General features: G+C 38.1%; 1 protein-coding gene across 1 annotated transcript; it reads left to right on the top strand.

Annotated features, from left to right (window-relative positions):
• The first annotated feature begins 1329 nt into the window (after positions 1–1329).
• On the top strand, positions 1330–5187 carry LOC148160328 (uncharacterized). The gene is made up of 4 exons (XM_088008744.1): positions 1330–1928; positions 3171–3254; positions 3845–3937; positions 4804–5187. The coding sequence occupies exons 1-4, from the start codon at positions 1815–1817 to the stop codon at positions 4912–4914; spliced, it is 402 nt and encodes a 133-aa protein (XP_087864870.1). The 5' UTR covers positions 1330–1814; the 3' UTR covers positions 4915–5187.
• Positions 5188–16480: the final 11293 nt, after the last annotated feature.

Below are 16480 nucleotides of genomic sequence, written 5' to 3' on the forward strand. Positions count from 1 at the left end.
CTCCCGCTCCTCTGTGGGCCCCACTGCCTCGCCTCAACACTCAGAGCTGCTTTCAGAGGAACACAGGTGAAATCTTTAGCATCTTACTGATCATTCTTTGAGTGAATGATGATGACATTTTTGGAGGACTGAAGATGGACTTGGAGCGATTCTTGGCAGGTGACGTCAAGTGGAGTAACTGCTCTGTTAGTGTGTTGGAGCAGGAGGGGAAAACAAGGCCATCTGTGCTGCTGGAGATGTAAGAAGGAAATGAGCGCATGCTGACAAATCTTACTCTGCAAAGGTGTGCGTGCGTGCGTGCGTGCGTGTGTGTGTGTGTACGCGAGCCCCTTTCCACAACAAGACGCCTCAGTCCTTGGAGTGTAAATTATACAATTTGTTTTGAAAGCTGTGATTAAACATAACACAGTGATTAGCAGAGCCGGATTTACAGGGACAGGAGCCCCTGGGCCAGGAGCCCCTGGGCCAGGAGCCCCTGGGCCAGAGCCCTGTCCACTAAAGAAGGTTTAATAAATCCTCTGGTCAGTAGCTCCATGTTCCACAAAAATTTACAATAGCTTCATAATTTTCAAATAATTGAGTATTGTTTATATTCATGAAAATCTCATGTATATAATTCCTCTGTTATGCGTCTATTAGTTTTGTTGTTTAAAGTTATTTTTTTAGTACAAGACAATCAAACCTGCTTCAGACATGCACTCAAAAAAATGAACTTAGGGGGTTATTAGATTAATAAAAGAATATCATGTACTTTTAACACAATAATTTCATGTTTTAAACAAAAACGTGATAAAATCATGTTGAACAAACAAGAAATTCATCAACTTAACGTTTATGAAATTGAGTCATGTTGAGATAACACGATTCATTATAGTCAGACTGATCTTGTGCTGGAGGCGACGAGCGAGATCACGGCAGATCCCGCGAGATCATGGGAAATCACACGAGGCCCTGCGAGATGATTGTTTTTCGTGCCAGGAAAACGCCAGCTGCAGTTTAGAGAATACTAAATATTCCTGGCAGGATTGTGCACATATCAGTGTTGCTATGTACACTGAAAGAAATAACTCTTTGGATTAACAAAAAAAAAAAATCATGGAAAGATTTTCCACCTGATTACTTTGCTTTATTTCAGCACTATGTAATTCTGTTACTCCAATTTAAAGAAAATGTGTTGGCTCAACTTAATTTATTAAGGTTATTCCAATTTAAAGCAAATGTGTTGGCTCAACTTAACTTTTGTGGTTGATTCAACTTATTTACTTTAGTTGGACCCAATGTAATTTAATAGAACCAGACCAACTAATTTGCAATATTTTGGACCAAATAATTGACTTTACTTGATTAAGATGAATGCAAATTTAGTTGAAACCAACTTATTTAACAGTGATACCTTCACACTATGTAATTGATGTACTCATGTCAGTGGCTAACATGTGTTAACATCACATGAAGTGATGGTTAGCTGGTAATTAATCAGCGTTTTTCTAACATTTGCACCATTTCCTGCTTGCTCCATGCTTGTGTCAAAGCACAACTGAATTGAAGTGGTTATTGCATTTATAAAAAATAACATGTTTAACAGAATTATTTTATGTTTCAAAGGCAAATATGACAAAATCACGTCAAATAAACATAAAATTCAACAACCTAGCGTTAATAAAATGTATTCAAGTTGAGACAACGTGATTCAATTTAGTCAGACTAATCTCCCGCCGAAGAGGGTCTAGCGAGACCCAGAGATCACGCGAGACACTGGCGAGATTACGGAAGATCACGCGAGATGCTAGCGAAATTATGGAAGATCACGCGAGATGCTAGCGAAATTACGGAAGATCACGCGAGATCTTGTGTCTGGGAAAACTTCAAACTGTTCTTTCAAGAGAAGCGGGAAGATTCCTGATTTGGATCTGCTTAATTTGAAAAAGGTAAGATTCAGTCTATTTTCATCCGTCTAAATCAAAATAAAAATCGAAATAAAAAGATGCAAATTAAAATCATCAGACTTTTAAAAAAAAACTTTTTTCTATGTTCGGTCACGTTTCTATGTAATTGATGTACTCAAATCATGCTAACATCACATGAAGCAGTGTAAGGGTCACAAAGCTGCTGTCAAGACAAAAAACGGACCCCATAAATGTCACAGTTTTGCTCCTCCTCAGGTTGTTAAAACTCCCTGGAAAAAAGTTGGACTGATGTAAATTCAGCATCTGGTGCCATACAAACTCTGAAGTCTGAGGTTTAGTGGATTTTAAACACTGGGGCCAAACATAAGTCTATTTAAATGTTTTTTTATTATTATTATTTAATTTCAGTACTGTTATTATGTAGGTAAATGCAGAGTGGAGATTGGATGCACACACACTTTTGTGGCTTTCTATCGTAATACAGATTCTTAATTTATTAATAATAAAAAGTATTAAATTTGAGTCAGAGGAACCTGCGGAAACCTTTGCTGTTAGAGCTTTAAATGTGCTTGCAATGTCCACATAAATGTCCACCTGCTAACTATGGATTTCTAGTATTTTTTCTGGCTGAAACACTCAGAGGATTGTCCATTATTCCTATTAGTCCATGAACAGGCTTTCTTTTTTTTTTATGCATATATTCCTCTGCTCTAAAGATGTATTTTGTTATTGCACTTGTTTTTCCATAAATAATTGTAGTTCAAAAACAATTTTTAAGTTTATCGGTTTAATTTTGAAATGTTGAGGTTTTTGTTTTGATTTTTATGTTTTATATTTTTATTGCTTTCTACCATGTTCAATTCACCACTGTTCTGCACATACATGCTTGTGGTTATATTCAGTTTCAGAACAGCTGAAACACTGGGTGCCTTTAAATCTCAACTTAAAACCCACCAGTTTAGAGTTGCTTATAGCTAAATTAGGCTTAGTGCGGTTTTAATGTCTTCAATGTTTTTAATGTTTTTGGCTTTACTTTTTATCTGTTTCACTGTATATTAAATGTTGCATGACTCTGTGTTTCTGTTTTTAATTATGTAAAGCCCTTTGAAATGCCTTTCTGCTGAAATGTGCTGTACAAATAAAATTTGATTGATTGATTCATGATCCATTCAAGAGACTTGTACTAAAAGTTTGAATGTTCAGATACAACTCTGCTCAGGGTGAATTACATATTTTAATGTTTGAAAATCTGATCTCTTTCAGAACATCACCTGTCTGTTATCCACCTACATAAGCACTGGTGAAGGGGGTCATCGGCCATCAAGTTTTAGATTGCAGTGGCTAATGGTAAGTTTTGCCAGATCTAAAATGACTGAATCTAGTGTTGGAGCGATTATAAGGGTTCAGCTAAACTTGTATTTGGTAAGTCAGTTTTATTTGTCTTTATTTGCGTGGGGATGTGGAACTGTAAGGAGTGTTGTCTCTCTCTGTCTAGTAGATATGAGCTGCTATCAGCCCTATGCTAGCTACAGAATAGTACAGAGCAAGGGGGAAGAAGGATGAGCAGCAACATGAGATTGTGATTGACAGCACTAAAATTCTCCTGCCACTGACTGGTTGTTTCTAGCACTGGGAGAAGGCAGAGGAAATAGATTTTTCACAGTATATCCCCCTATACTGTACCCTTGTTTCAGACATAAATATTTCTTAGGTGACAGCTTCAGTTAGAAGTTTAAATAAAATGTTAAACTTAATTTTAGTCATGGCATAATGAAAGGAGAATAACAATTTTAAAGATCTTTCAAATAGGCTGCAAGCCACTGATCACTTTCGTTGTGACTTCATTTGAATTTAGCTAAGTTTTCAAGTGTGTGACCCTATAGTATACTGCTGGATTTTGGCGGTTGTTCTCATTGTTTTCTGATCTGCATATTTAGGAAAACACGGCTGAAGTCAGACGAGAGTGGATCCTAAAAGGTCTGTGTGCATACCTGGATGAAGATCCAGAGAAGCTGGAGAAAGAGTACATGGTATGTTAATGTATCTTTGTGTCCACAAAAGAGGTGATGATAGTTGGAGTTAATTGGACTTCCTGTGAATTACCAATAAATTTAAAGTAAGAGAAGATCATTAAAATTCTTCTTTTTTTTCACTTGGGTACATTCAATTTTAATTTGACTTTTGAGATGCTTTTAGATTTCTCCCACAGAAAAGGATAATCATTAGTAAGACTGATATAATTACAGTTATTGTTAAGTGGGTTTAAAATGAGGATTTTTAGGTGAGTTAAACTCCACAAAAAGATCTTTGGCCTGTTTTATTTAGCCTTTTTTTCTAACAGCATTGTTTCATACGCAGACAAAAATATTAAGTAACTTTACCTAAGATGTTAGTACTGATCTATTTGGAAATAACTACCACACATAGTCATGACATTTCCTCCATCCAGGAAATAAGACAGGTTCTTCATGTATAAGATGTTTGGTTTGTGTACAGAGTCAGGGCTTTGTTTGCACATAAGTAGGACTGGTTTGGAATGACAGTCTGTGTGGTGGATCCTCAGACTGTCATTTCAATTGAGGAGAACAGGCCATGGAATATGGGGCCTATTTGGGATTCATCCCTTCTCTTCATGTTTTTCCATATGAGACAATATACCGTATTTTCCGCACCACAAGGTGCACCGCATTATAAGACGATTTTTGTGAAAATGTCGAAAATATGGTACCTTTTCTAAATGGGAAATCTTATCACTGGACTCACAATTAACACAGACAGGTCTTTGATGGACCTTAGCTGTTGGTGAGTCAGCCAAATAAGTGTAAAGTTATTTTTTTATTTAATGAGATGTGAAATCTCTCCCCCCCAATACCCCACCCATGTTCCCATCATCAAGGTGCACAAATGGCCGAGACCGTCTGTGGAATCTTCGTTATCCAACCGGAGAGTGCAGAGCCTGGCGATGCCATTGAGGATGTTGGGATTGTCCTGGACGGGGTGGAAGTGATGAACAACTTGGGCAATCTATCTTTACATGTTTTTCTAAAGACCGCAGTCGAAAACTAAATTTTAACTGTTACAGTTCGCAAAGTTGAGCGAATTTACTGACACTTTTTATGTTGTTAAGAATTTGATCTATGCTAAACACAGCCCAGTTTTTTTCTGGAAAAACAAAACTGACCTTTTGTTGTTTATTTCAACTTTCAACTCAGCTGTTTTTTGTGCTGTGTAAAAAGAAAATGGATAACAATTTTGAAAATACAGTTCATGTTGTACTTTTTCTCATTGTTGAGTGTTCTTTCTTCTTTCATTGTGGTCTTAAAACACTTCATTTAATAGCACTTAAGAAAATGTCTTTGAATTAACATAATTCAATCATGGAAAGATTTTCCACACGATTATATAGCTTTCTTTCAGCATGAAGCATGTTTGTTCAGCTAACTTAGTTTTCATGGGTTGGATCAACTTAATTAAGTAGTGTGAAGGTATCAGTGTAAAATTAGTTAGGCTGGCTCTATTAAATTACATTGGGTCCAACTAAAGTAAATAAGTTGAATCAACCACAAAAGTTAAGTTGAACCAACACATTTCCTTTAAATTGGAATAACCTTAATAAATTAAGTTGAACCAACACATTTCCTTTAAATTGGAATAACCTTAATAAATTAAGTTGAGCCAACACATTTGCTTTAAATTGGAATAACCTTAATAAATTAAGTTGAACCAACACATTTCCTTTAAATCGGAGTAACAAAATTACATAGTGCTGAAATAAAGCAAAGTAATCAGGTGGAAAATCTTTCCATGATTTTTTTATGTTAATCCAAAGAGTTATTTTTTTCAGTGTGTAGTGCCAGTCAAAAGTTTAAATACACTTGAATCTTGTGTTTATATTGGGCTGTTGATGATGTATTTGTACAACAACGAATTAGCAAATAAATTATTAAATCGAGTGCATGCACTTGATTTTATTGTAAGGTGCTCTATCCCACACATGGAAAAATTTGACATCCAAGCTCAAATAATTGAGATTGAGATGTTCCCCAAAAACAAAGAAACCTCTGTTGTTATATTGTTGTATGTTGAATAATCCGTTCACCTGAGAAATAGAGGTTGTGATGTAACCTCTGCCATAAAACTTTGTGACCTATAAAATAACATGCCACACTCATTCTGGTGTTTTGTTGTAACTCATCATTTAATTGTGATCAAATGCTGCCTGTGCAAAAACTTCCAAGTATGAATACCTCTAATGACATCGCATAAGGAAGAGGCCAGCTTCCGAATTGCAAATTTAATTTAGTGTAAATTGTGTTAAATTAATTTCTTAATTAATTAAAGCTGTGAATACTTATGTAAACGTGATTTCTTAGTTTTCTATTTTTAATAAATTTGCAAAACATTTAAAAACTTTTCCGCACATTGTAATAGTGCAGCGTTAGTGTGTAGAATTTTGAGAGAGGAGATTAGTTTAATACAATTTCGAATAAGGCTGTAACATAAAATGTGGAAAAACTGAATGAGCTGCAATTTGGAGGCAATTAAACACAGGGAAGCTGTTCCTTGGAGCAGAATGAAATAGGAAAAATGTCCAATCAAGCAGTTTCAAAAAATCACATAGTCTGGTCAAATTATATTAGGAAGCTGAAATTGAAGTAATAATAATAATAAAAAGAAATCAGCGCCTAGTAAAATATCCTACCAGAACCTTTCTCCACTTGATTGTGATCTTCTTTATCTGAGTTTTATTTTTCAGGGATGAAGTCTGACAAACTTGACACAAATGTACAGCAGTTTTCAGTTTGCTGTTTTATTTTTTAAATGAAATTCTGCTGTGTAAATCACACTTTATTATCCAGAAGTATGTTTGTCAGTGTTATGCAGCTGTTAATAAAAACAAACACTATTCAGAAGAATCTCTAAAGTATATTCCATAATGCAGATCTGGACTGAGGGGAGTGGATCCCAGATGGATTCACTCCTCTTCCAGTTCAGATCCTGTTAGATATCCATCCACTGCTGCTTCGCTTCGGTTCATTGCATATCCAGGAACTTAACTGCTGCATATCTGTTTATTAGTTTTGGTATTTACAACTTTTGTTGGACACAAAAATTTCCCAGCAAAATATTTTGAGTTTTTCATAGGGATCCACCAATCCTCTTTTTTCCACTTCCGATACGATACACATATCTGAGGTTTAGTATGAACTGATACTGATCTGATGCAGATCAGTATTTTCTGCAGTCAGAAAAACAGTGCTGAATTTAATTAAAACATTTAAGACAGACACAAATGTACTGAATCCCAGTACCGCACACTTAAATACACCAATAGCTCCATAAAATTGGTCAAACAGGTAAAAATAAACAGCAAAAAATCTTTTTTCAAATGGTTCATTTAGTATTCTCAAATATAATGCAAGACAAATAATAAAGCATGACGTCACTCAGAGCACAAAGTGTAGCATTAGGCTGAACAGATCTGTCCTTATGGATCGGGCACATTGTCACCAATACCTGAACTAGAATTTATTTTCAGTATCAGGACCGATACAGATATTAATATTGGATTCCTGCATCTCTAGCTTGTTACTGATGTGAGCCTGGTGTTATATGGATGTCAATTCTAGTCAAAAGGGCATCAGGAACATTTTGTAAAACTGTGACAAAAAAAAGACCAGGAAAATGAATCCTAGCCCTTAATGCTCTCTGAACTCTGTGTGCTGGTGTGTGCCTCATGTATTCGTTAACTGGCAGTGATGTGCCACTAAAAGCCTGCAGAGATCTGCAGAAGCTAAAACATTAACAGAGTGTCAGTGTCTTGATTTATATTTTTACTGCATTATAAATATAAGGACGAGTTTAAAAATATGCAAGACGGTGAATTATTCAGCCGTTCTTCTCACACTCACAGATGCGTTTTGACTTCATGCTGCACAGGCATGGTGAGCAGTGAGGACAACACCGGGGTTTTGTTTTTATTTGAGATGAAATAGCTGATGTACAATGGAATTGAATAAAATGGACAAAATGTTGTTCAAAATGGAAAAGAAGGGGGACAATTAGTTTATTAACAACAGTGGGGGGGGTTGAAGAAAATGGTATACCACCCATAGAGCATGTAAATAAGGCAATTTATTTGCAAAAGCATGCAGCTGCATGCTCAGTGTGCATGCTCAGTTAGAAGGAAATGAGTGTTTGAAAGTGTTAATGAGAACATTTCCCTTACATATATAAACATATACTTTTCCTTTAATGAAAAATGCCTGGTAGGTAATGCATGGTTTTTCACGTTTTTCTTTTTTTGGGGGCTGGGGGGGGTTTGCTGTGAAACTTATTTTTCTTTGGGTGGAATCAAATCTTACAGAAATTGGACTTTGTTTATCTGCAGCATACATAAATGCATTACTCAGAAATATCTCATCTTGAGTTATCAGAGGATGCAGCCTTAAATTCACTGTGGCAAACAGCAAACAGCAGGAGGGAGGAGGGCTGGGTGGGATGAGGGGGGACATGTCATGCTGTGCACCGGCTGGCTGCTTCCACAGAGCCGTGTGTGTGTACTGCCACCTAGTGATGGAGGGCTGAACGAGGAGACTGAGTGCATCATGCTCTGTAGCTGAGCTGCCTGGCTGCAGAGGGACCTGGTTGGTGTCAGAAATTAGCCTCTTTTTAACATTCACAACAGAAGGTCAGGCGCTGTGAAGACAGTAAGCGCGGAGCGTAAAAAGCAGGAAACGTTGGAGGTTACAGAGGGAGCCCTGTGGTGCTCTGAAGCTCTGACATAACGAAACAACACAGCAGGACCCCTGACTGCGAGTCTGTAACCCTGTAAAGCAAAAGAGCAGCAAATATCAGTGAGTTCAGCTAAAAGGAAGGAGACGGGTGTTCTTGAGTCATCTTTCTCTGCTTTACACTCTCACCTAAAGCCTCAAACGTCAATTGCTTTGGATTGCATGTGGCAGACCAAGAAGTAGTAATGCATAATTGAGGAAAGAAAGTCTTTTTATTTCTTTTATAAAAATCTGAAAGTGTTGTGTGCATTTGTAGTCGGTTGTCCTGAGGGAACAACTTATGGAAAAACATTTTATTGCAGTCACAGCTGCAGGTTGATTGAGGTTTGTCTTGGCCAGCTCTGCAAGTTTAGACACTCAAATTGTCGACAGTTTATTTTCTTGCAAAACGGTCCAGTCTTGGTGCAGTTTTCTGCCCCCAGTCATCTAACAGTTGCAGGTTTGTTCTGTATTTAGCTCCATCCATCTTCCAAATATTTCTGACCAGATTACTTTTCCAGAAGTAAAGCACTCCCAGGGTATGATGCTGCCACTAACATGTGTCCCCATGGGAACAATGTTTTCATGTTAGTTTTCCTCCATACATAGAGCTTTCACATCTGAGCTGTAGATCTCAGCACCTCCTCCACAGCTACCATGATTAATGCTGTCTCTGTCATATCTGTCAATTTAGGTGAATGACAATGACTGTTGGAACAAAGCTTGATGAGATATTCAAAGGTTGGGAACCACTTCCTCCATCACTCGTGTGTTTCTTAGATTACGTTTACGCGAGACCGATGCCTGGAAACTGTCGGTATTTTCAGATGTCGACTGAGAAAAAGCTCCAAGTTCAGACAGCACCACCAGGACACTTTGAGTCAGCTGTAGTTGTCATGCCAGGCCACTGTATGGCGCTGTGATTTTAGCCTGTCATTGAACGAGCATGCTTTTGACCCTCTTGTAAAAAGTAAGATGTCTCCTATGAGCCAGAAATTTCAGAAATTGTGCTAAACTGAACAGATTAAGTAGCACAACACAGCCGCCATTGTTTCTGTTGTTGCAGTTCATGCATAGAATAAATCCTGCAGCCATGCGTTGATGTGCATGTCCGCTCTCACATCGGCTGAGGGGACAGCTGATGTGCTGGAGGTGTGACAGAAATGTTTCACTCTGAGAGCAGGCGTCACACAGTGCCGGTGTGACAGACTCTGGTTTCTGGTGTTATGTAAAAGAGCAGCTGGATTACAACAAAAATGCTACGGTTTAACTGAAGAGCGACTCCGTGTAAACGACGCCATCAACTGTGCTGTTTGTCCACAAATGTTCTCAAACAAATCTTTGCAGCCTTCACACAACAGCTGGATTTATGCTAAGGTTTGCACTCTGTTAAATACCTTCTGAAGTGTGACTGTTGCACTAGATTGCAATTAAGGATATAACATTAAATAGGGGCCTGAGAAAAAATGTAAGCCACACTTTTCAGTAAAATGTGTTTATTTTCCCTATGCTTCGCAACCATGCACATAATGTGCATGGTTGCATTACATAAAATTCACATAAAAAAGTATATGGTCGTAACATGAAAAATGAGAAAATCCTCACGCTGTAGTAATATATTTGCAAGGCTCTGTAACATGCATCCAACACTGATTCTGTTTATTTGGAGAAAGGAAAAGGGGAGAAGAAAATCTTTCCAGCGGCTCACAAAATGACGGGTTTCAGGAGGTTTATAATTAGACAATTGCCACAGAACCTTTTATAAAACCTGGCACTGAGAGCAGTCCTCAAGGGCAGCAGGCTGTAAAAGTTTCAACATCATCTATTTCCGCTATAACCTTGATGAGTAGCATATGTTTGCGAGGGGTCAGACGTGTCGCGCAGATTTATGCCTCTGAACTCCGAAAAGTGCAATTTCATCCGCCTGCAGCTCACACATTCAGATTTCTCGTTTTAATTTAAGCACGCTTCCCAACTCTTCTGCGCTCGGCTTTATATTTAGAGCAAATTTATGTCGAGGAAATGTTTAGAGGAGTCACGCTGCATTTTTCCAGTCAATTTCTTAGTGCTAAAGGGGACTGTGTGTTGGAGGGCAAGGAGGAAAAAGAGCAGTGTGTAAGTCATGTTAGAGAAGAGGTAGAATTCCTTTGACGGGAGGCGCAAAAAGGAGAAAACAGGTTGTGTGGGAAGTGTTACCTTGAACACTGCTGAAAAGAAATGTCACAGGTGTTTATCCATTCGTTGAACTCCTCTCTTCCATTACCTGCTGCAAAATTGCCATAAGACCTCTAAATGGCTGTAGACTGTAGTCAATTTTGAGATTCAGCACCCCATGAAGACAAGTAATACCACAGTTCAGTCCACCATGAAAAGGGTTAAGGCAGCCACTTAGTTCATAGGGGGAGAGTGGCTCCCCTTTATAATTACATGTCTTTTGTTAATAAATGGTCTTGTATCCTTCGTTTAGTGATACAAGAATAGCAACACACATTCTTTCGAGAAGTTTCCTTTTTCCCCTCAGAGCTCAATCGCCACTTGAAAAGCAATCCTCCATCACCTAATTACTGCTTGACAGGTAATTTCAGTCAAGCAAAGCCTGACATGGATTCTGTTTCAAGACTCCAGCTAAAGGAGGGAAATGAAGAAAATTTAATAACTGTTCTTGATTTCATTCTTACTCTGAGCTTTATAGAAATCTCATCTAGATGTTAAGAACAATATAAAGCAGAGTATTCCACCATGATTTTAGATACATTTCTGACCCACGTAGTTCTCAGGAGTCAGAGGTACAAGTTTAAAGAGTCAGTATTCTGTGTTTTCCAAGTACATAGTGCCATTTTATAGCATAACAGAGTAACTATGTTAACTTAAGTTGGCATAAAAAGGCTCTATATATCAAATATGACCTAAGAGAAATTTTGCTTTCTATTTTAATGTCTTGAAATTGGGCTTATGTCTCTTTAAAATCTTCTGCTCTTTCTGAAACTCTGCCTTCAGGAAGTCATAACAACAGCACTTCTCTATTAACCCTTTAGCAATGTTTTTACCAGCGTTTCACTGAGAAGTAACTTGCATAATGAGTTCAGCAGATATGCAGTTTCACCAGGTGTTTGCTAATTGCTGCTGGCTAGTCTGAAGTAGCTGAGAGAGGGTCGAGCAATGTTTTGGATGAGGCAAATAACACTACAACATGACGTAAATCTAAAAAATAATACATAATCCTGCCCCTTTAACAAGTTTATTGTGAATAGTGAATAGTGGGCAGTGTGGTGATCTGGATCCAGTAGGTTCTTGAAACACCATGAGCGACAGGGCAAGACGGTGAACAGAAAGGGGTAAGAGATGTGAATATTGTTGGAAGATGAGTGAAAAGGCTTACGGTTGCCAAGGATGATGAAAGTCATGGAGGAGTGAGAAAAGTCAGGGGGTTTGGTTTTTGTTGCATCAGTAGGTTTGACAGAAGCGAAGGGTTGGAGCAGGTGGAACTTTTAGGGCGATAAGAACAAGGAGCATGTTGGATGACGTTGATTTTCAATGCTGTTTTATAATTGAAGTTTGTCTATAGCTATAGTTTGGCAGCAGCAAACATGAACAATTCAGTCCATGTTGGCCACACTTTCAAATACTGATCAGCTGAAGTCGGAGTAAGAGGAATGTTTAGGAAATTTGATTGCTGGAAAAGATGTGCGTTTTCTCTCTTCGCACTGGGAGACGGTTGTCTACAGTAATTGGTGGTAAGACTCATAGTCTAGCTTCCTTTATGATCAAGTTGGCACATTTTATACTTCATAGCCAAACCTTCGCAACTGGGTAAAATCAGATCCAATCATTTAAAACTTCAGCACAGTCCACACCTCCAGCAAGCAATCATTTCTTAACAGTCAGACAGATTGACAGACCTTCTCTATTAGCCATGTGAATAGCTGATAGAGAAGTAAGACAAAAGACATATGGCTGAAATTATGGATGACTATGGAATCAGTATGGCAAGTATGGATGACATATTGTTTTAGATTTTCATTTGAAAAAAGCTTGAAACCCATGTGTCAGCTTCTTTCCACTTTACCAATATGTCCAACTGGAATAAATTACTCTGTAACTGTTTTAAGCCTGCTCAGATAATGGACAGATGGATAATGGATGTTTTTCTAGCGTAATGAAATGTGTGAAAATTCAACATTTTTTCTTATTTCTTCTCCACTGGCACACACTAATGATGTGACATTATCAACATTGTTATCTCAGCAGCCTGAGGCCTCAGACCAAACCACTTGAGACATGCTCAGCTGTCTCCTTGTCTCAAATGTTTTTCACATCATAAACTCAGGTGTTCTGCAGAAACACACAGCGTAGAAGTCAAGGAAACACACGAGGAAGGAGCGGTGACATTGACAAAGTAGGAGTGTGTAGCAGCACACACAGCTCCCTTACTGCAGGAAGCACCTGCTGCACACTGTCAGAAACTTAACCTTTTATCACATAAATCCCTCAGCGGAGGATTAGACGTGACAGAAGTGAGACAAGACCTGTTTAGGAGACGGGGGTGACAGGGGCAAAGCGAAGAGTAAAGTTGAGAAAGTAATCTAGGGTAGAAAAAGAAAGATTTTTGCTGTGAGATAAGAATAAGAGAACATCTCTTAGAGGAAATGAAGACAAGAGGAAAGAGCTGACAACCCCGTCTACAAGACAGGTAATTATAGGGATGTGTTCAAATCAGACCCCTCATTAGTTCATGCGTCAACACAACCTGATAGAGCTTTTTGGTGTCAACTTCCTTTTAATCAATGTAGGCTTTAGTGTCAATATCGAACAACTGGGTTTAGCCTATATAAGACAACTGATTCCAAGGACCCACAGCATCACAACCCCCCCACCCCCCTCCCCGCCGTACTAAACACTGGTCAGATGAGGTTCCTTTCTCAGCTCAGACCTGTTTTAAAACCCAGCCACACCTCAGCAGTTTAACATGACTTCGGCAGCTGAAAACTTTCCTATTCAAGCTTTTCTGATTATTCTTGCTTTCTTTTATGTCAGTCTCACTTTACCTGCTAAAATCTCAAGCTTGGTCCAATCAACACGTTTTCATTTGTGATGGTCGGACAGAAAAGGCTCATTTATTGTCGCGCCATTTATTGCCATGGTCTACATACCATATAATCAAATGGTATGTAGACAGTTGTTCTGAAAACTCTGTGACTTCATGATGACTATATTTGTTGTAGTTTTCTGTCTCTGGCCTCCTACTATAAACATAATTATGGGTCCTACTGCAATAAAACACAGATTTATTTTAAGGTTGTTTGTGCAAAGAGCCTCAGAATGATATTTTACTCATTCCATGATCAGTCAGTCAAGTTTATTTGTATATAACATTTCAGCAACATGTCATGTTTTATCTTTTAGATCATTAAAATATATTTTACAAAACATCATAAACACCCTACAGTCAACAGTTGTGATACCAATAACAGGCATTACATTATTACAATCATCAATACCCACCAAATATGTTGGTCAATGTTCCATTTATTATGGTTCCAACGCAGCTCTAAACATTTGGGATTTTAGCCTTGATTTAAAGGAACTCAGCGTTTTGGATGTTTTGCAGTTTTCTGGAAGTTTCTTCCAGATTTACGGCGCATAGAAGCTGAATGCTGCAGCACATTCATCTACGTAAAACAGCATGTCGTGCATGTCTTATTTCTAAGCCCCAAATAGAAAACTAACTCAAATCTTACCTTTCAATCTTAATGCAGCCTCTGTGAACTCAAACCTCAGTTTGAGTTCACATATGATTATGTTTACATATGATTATGTAAACATAATCATATGTTTACAATATGATTATTTCCCTTGACAAAAAAAGGAATCTTTCCTTAGGTGTTTTTCTTTCTTGTAGAAAGTAGATGATGTTGAAGTTAGCACAAGCTTCTTCATTTGCATCCTAACCTCCCCTTTGGTCGAGCAACATAAGAACTCTCCAAACACAAAAGGAACAGTAGTGATACGGCTATCATTGGCAATCCATCCAGGAGGTCCCACGAGAGATGAGCCGGTAGATAACAAGTCACCTTTTTTTTTTCTTTTAGGGTCTATAATTCCACAAAATGTCATAGTAATCACTCTGCTCCTCTGCTGATTCTCTTTAGATCAAAGCGGCCCACAGTCAGACAGATTGACAGACCTTGAATAAAAAGTAAAGTGACTTAATCCCCTGTTGGCAGTTCTGTTGGTTTTGAACTGTGTATATAAAGGATGATGAATGTGCTCTTTCACAGTTGAAAGGCAGCTAATGGAGCAGGGAGACTTGTTAGACAAAAAAACACTTTAACAAGGACATGAAAGACACAAAGGACATGGGACTTTTCCAGAATTTACCTCTCCTTCACCAAATTACAGATCAACTGTTTTAACCATAACATTTGCCACACGGTTTATTATATCATGTCATCCTACACATTAAAAAGGGTGGGGGTATTTACAGTATGGCGTAAATTATCTCAGGCATTATGATGTATTCTCCAAAGCACATACAAACTATACAGATTACAATTGGACTGAATCTCAATGAGCATTTTTTTATGTACAGTGTAATATGTAGGAAGAAGTGATTGACCCTTAAACCTAATAACTTTAGGCTTAAGGCTTTGCAATTCTGCAAAAAAATTCAAACAATCCTTTGCACTTGGGTTTGTTTAAGGTGTGGGACTGTTTAAGGTGATTCCTGAATGAACCCGATTTATGCCTGAACTTTGACCCGGTCAGGCCACAACCTTCTCTTGATGTTTTATTTTTTGCTTTGCTTTGTTTCTTGGTGAATTTGTAACTGGACTTGCTGGTGGGCTTTACGTTTCTGTCCTGCTGCATGATCAAAGTGTGATTAGCTTAAGATCAGGAACGGGATGGTCTGGACATTCGCCTTCAGGTTGAATGTGATGCTAACTGAGATTTTGCTGCTCATCACAGGTATATTCTAACTAAGAGGCTAAATAGAGACAAACACAAACAGTGTCAGCATTTACTGTACTTTGCTGTTTTTAAACTGTCCATAGTTAGGTTTAGATATTGTTTTCAATAGAGAACATCTTAAGACATCTCCCTTTGTTTTCCATGACCCAAACTGGTCCATGCAATCTGCTGTCTGGCATTTAATAAAATATATTTTTTTAATGTATCTATTTTTGGCAGATAATGCATTACCTTTATGCATTACCTTCTGATATCTGGACTTTATTTTCATCTGTAATGATCCACCTAACTTTCTTGATACAGATCTAGATGTTTAGAAGCAACTACATCATGTCCAAGTTTTCAGTAAAGAAGACAAATAGCATTAAAACATTCCACAAACACATCAATCAAAGCAGTTCTGGGCCTCAGATTTAAGTTCTCAGTAGTATTCTTACCTATTAAGACAGCCCACTCCCTGAATGTTTCTATAATACTGCCTGATCTGAAGTGTGGGCTGAGTGCTGCTCTTGAATGCACTTTTTGCATTTACTTTTCCCAAAGAAGCTCAGTAGCACTGAATATGGTGTTTTACCATTCCATTTGACAACGTCAGCTTGCTTAAAGTTCTTATGGGCTTAAACACTCAGCTTCCCCAGAGCAGGTTGTGATTGTTTAATCCCACCAGCGACAGGGATTGCTGTCAAAGTTTCACAGAATTTTGCCAAATAACGAGAGGAGAACCACTCGGGGTTCAGATCAGCCTAAAGCGTTGACTCGTGGTTCCTGAAAACATCTGTCAGGCTTACAGGACTTTCCTGATTAAATTAATCTCAAAAATTCTGATGCAGC

Source organism: Poecilia mexicana, unplaced genomic scaffold (genome assembly GCF_051168715.1).
Source record: "Poecilia mexicana isolate PSO_F unplaced genomic scaffold, ASM5116871v1 scaffold_2, whole genome shotgun sequence".
NCBI classification, from domain to species: domain Eukaryota; kingdom Metazoa; phylum Chordata; class Actinopteri; order Cyprinodontiformes; family Poeciliidae; genus Poecilia; species Poecilia mexicana.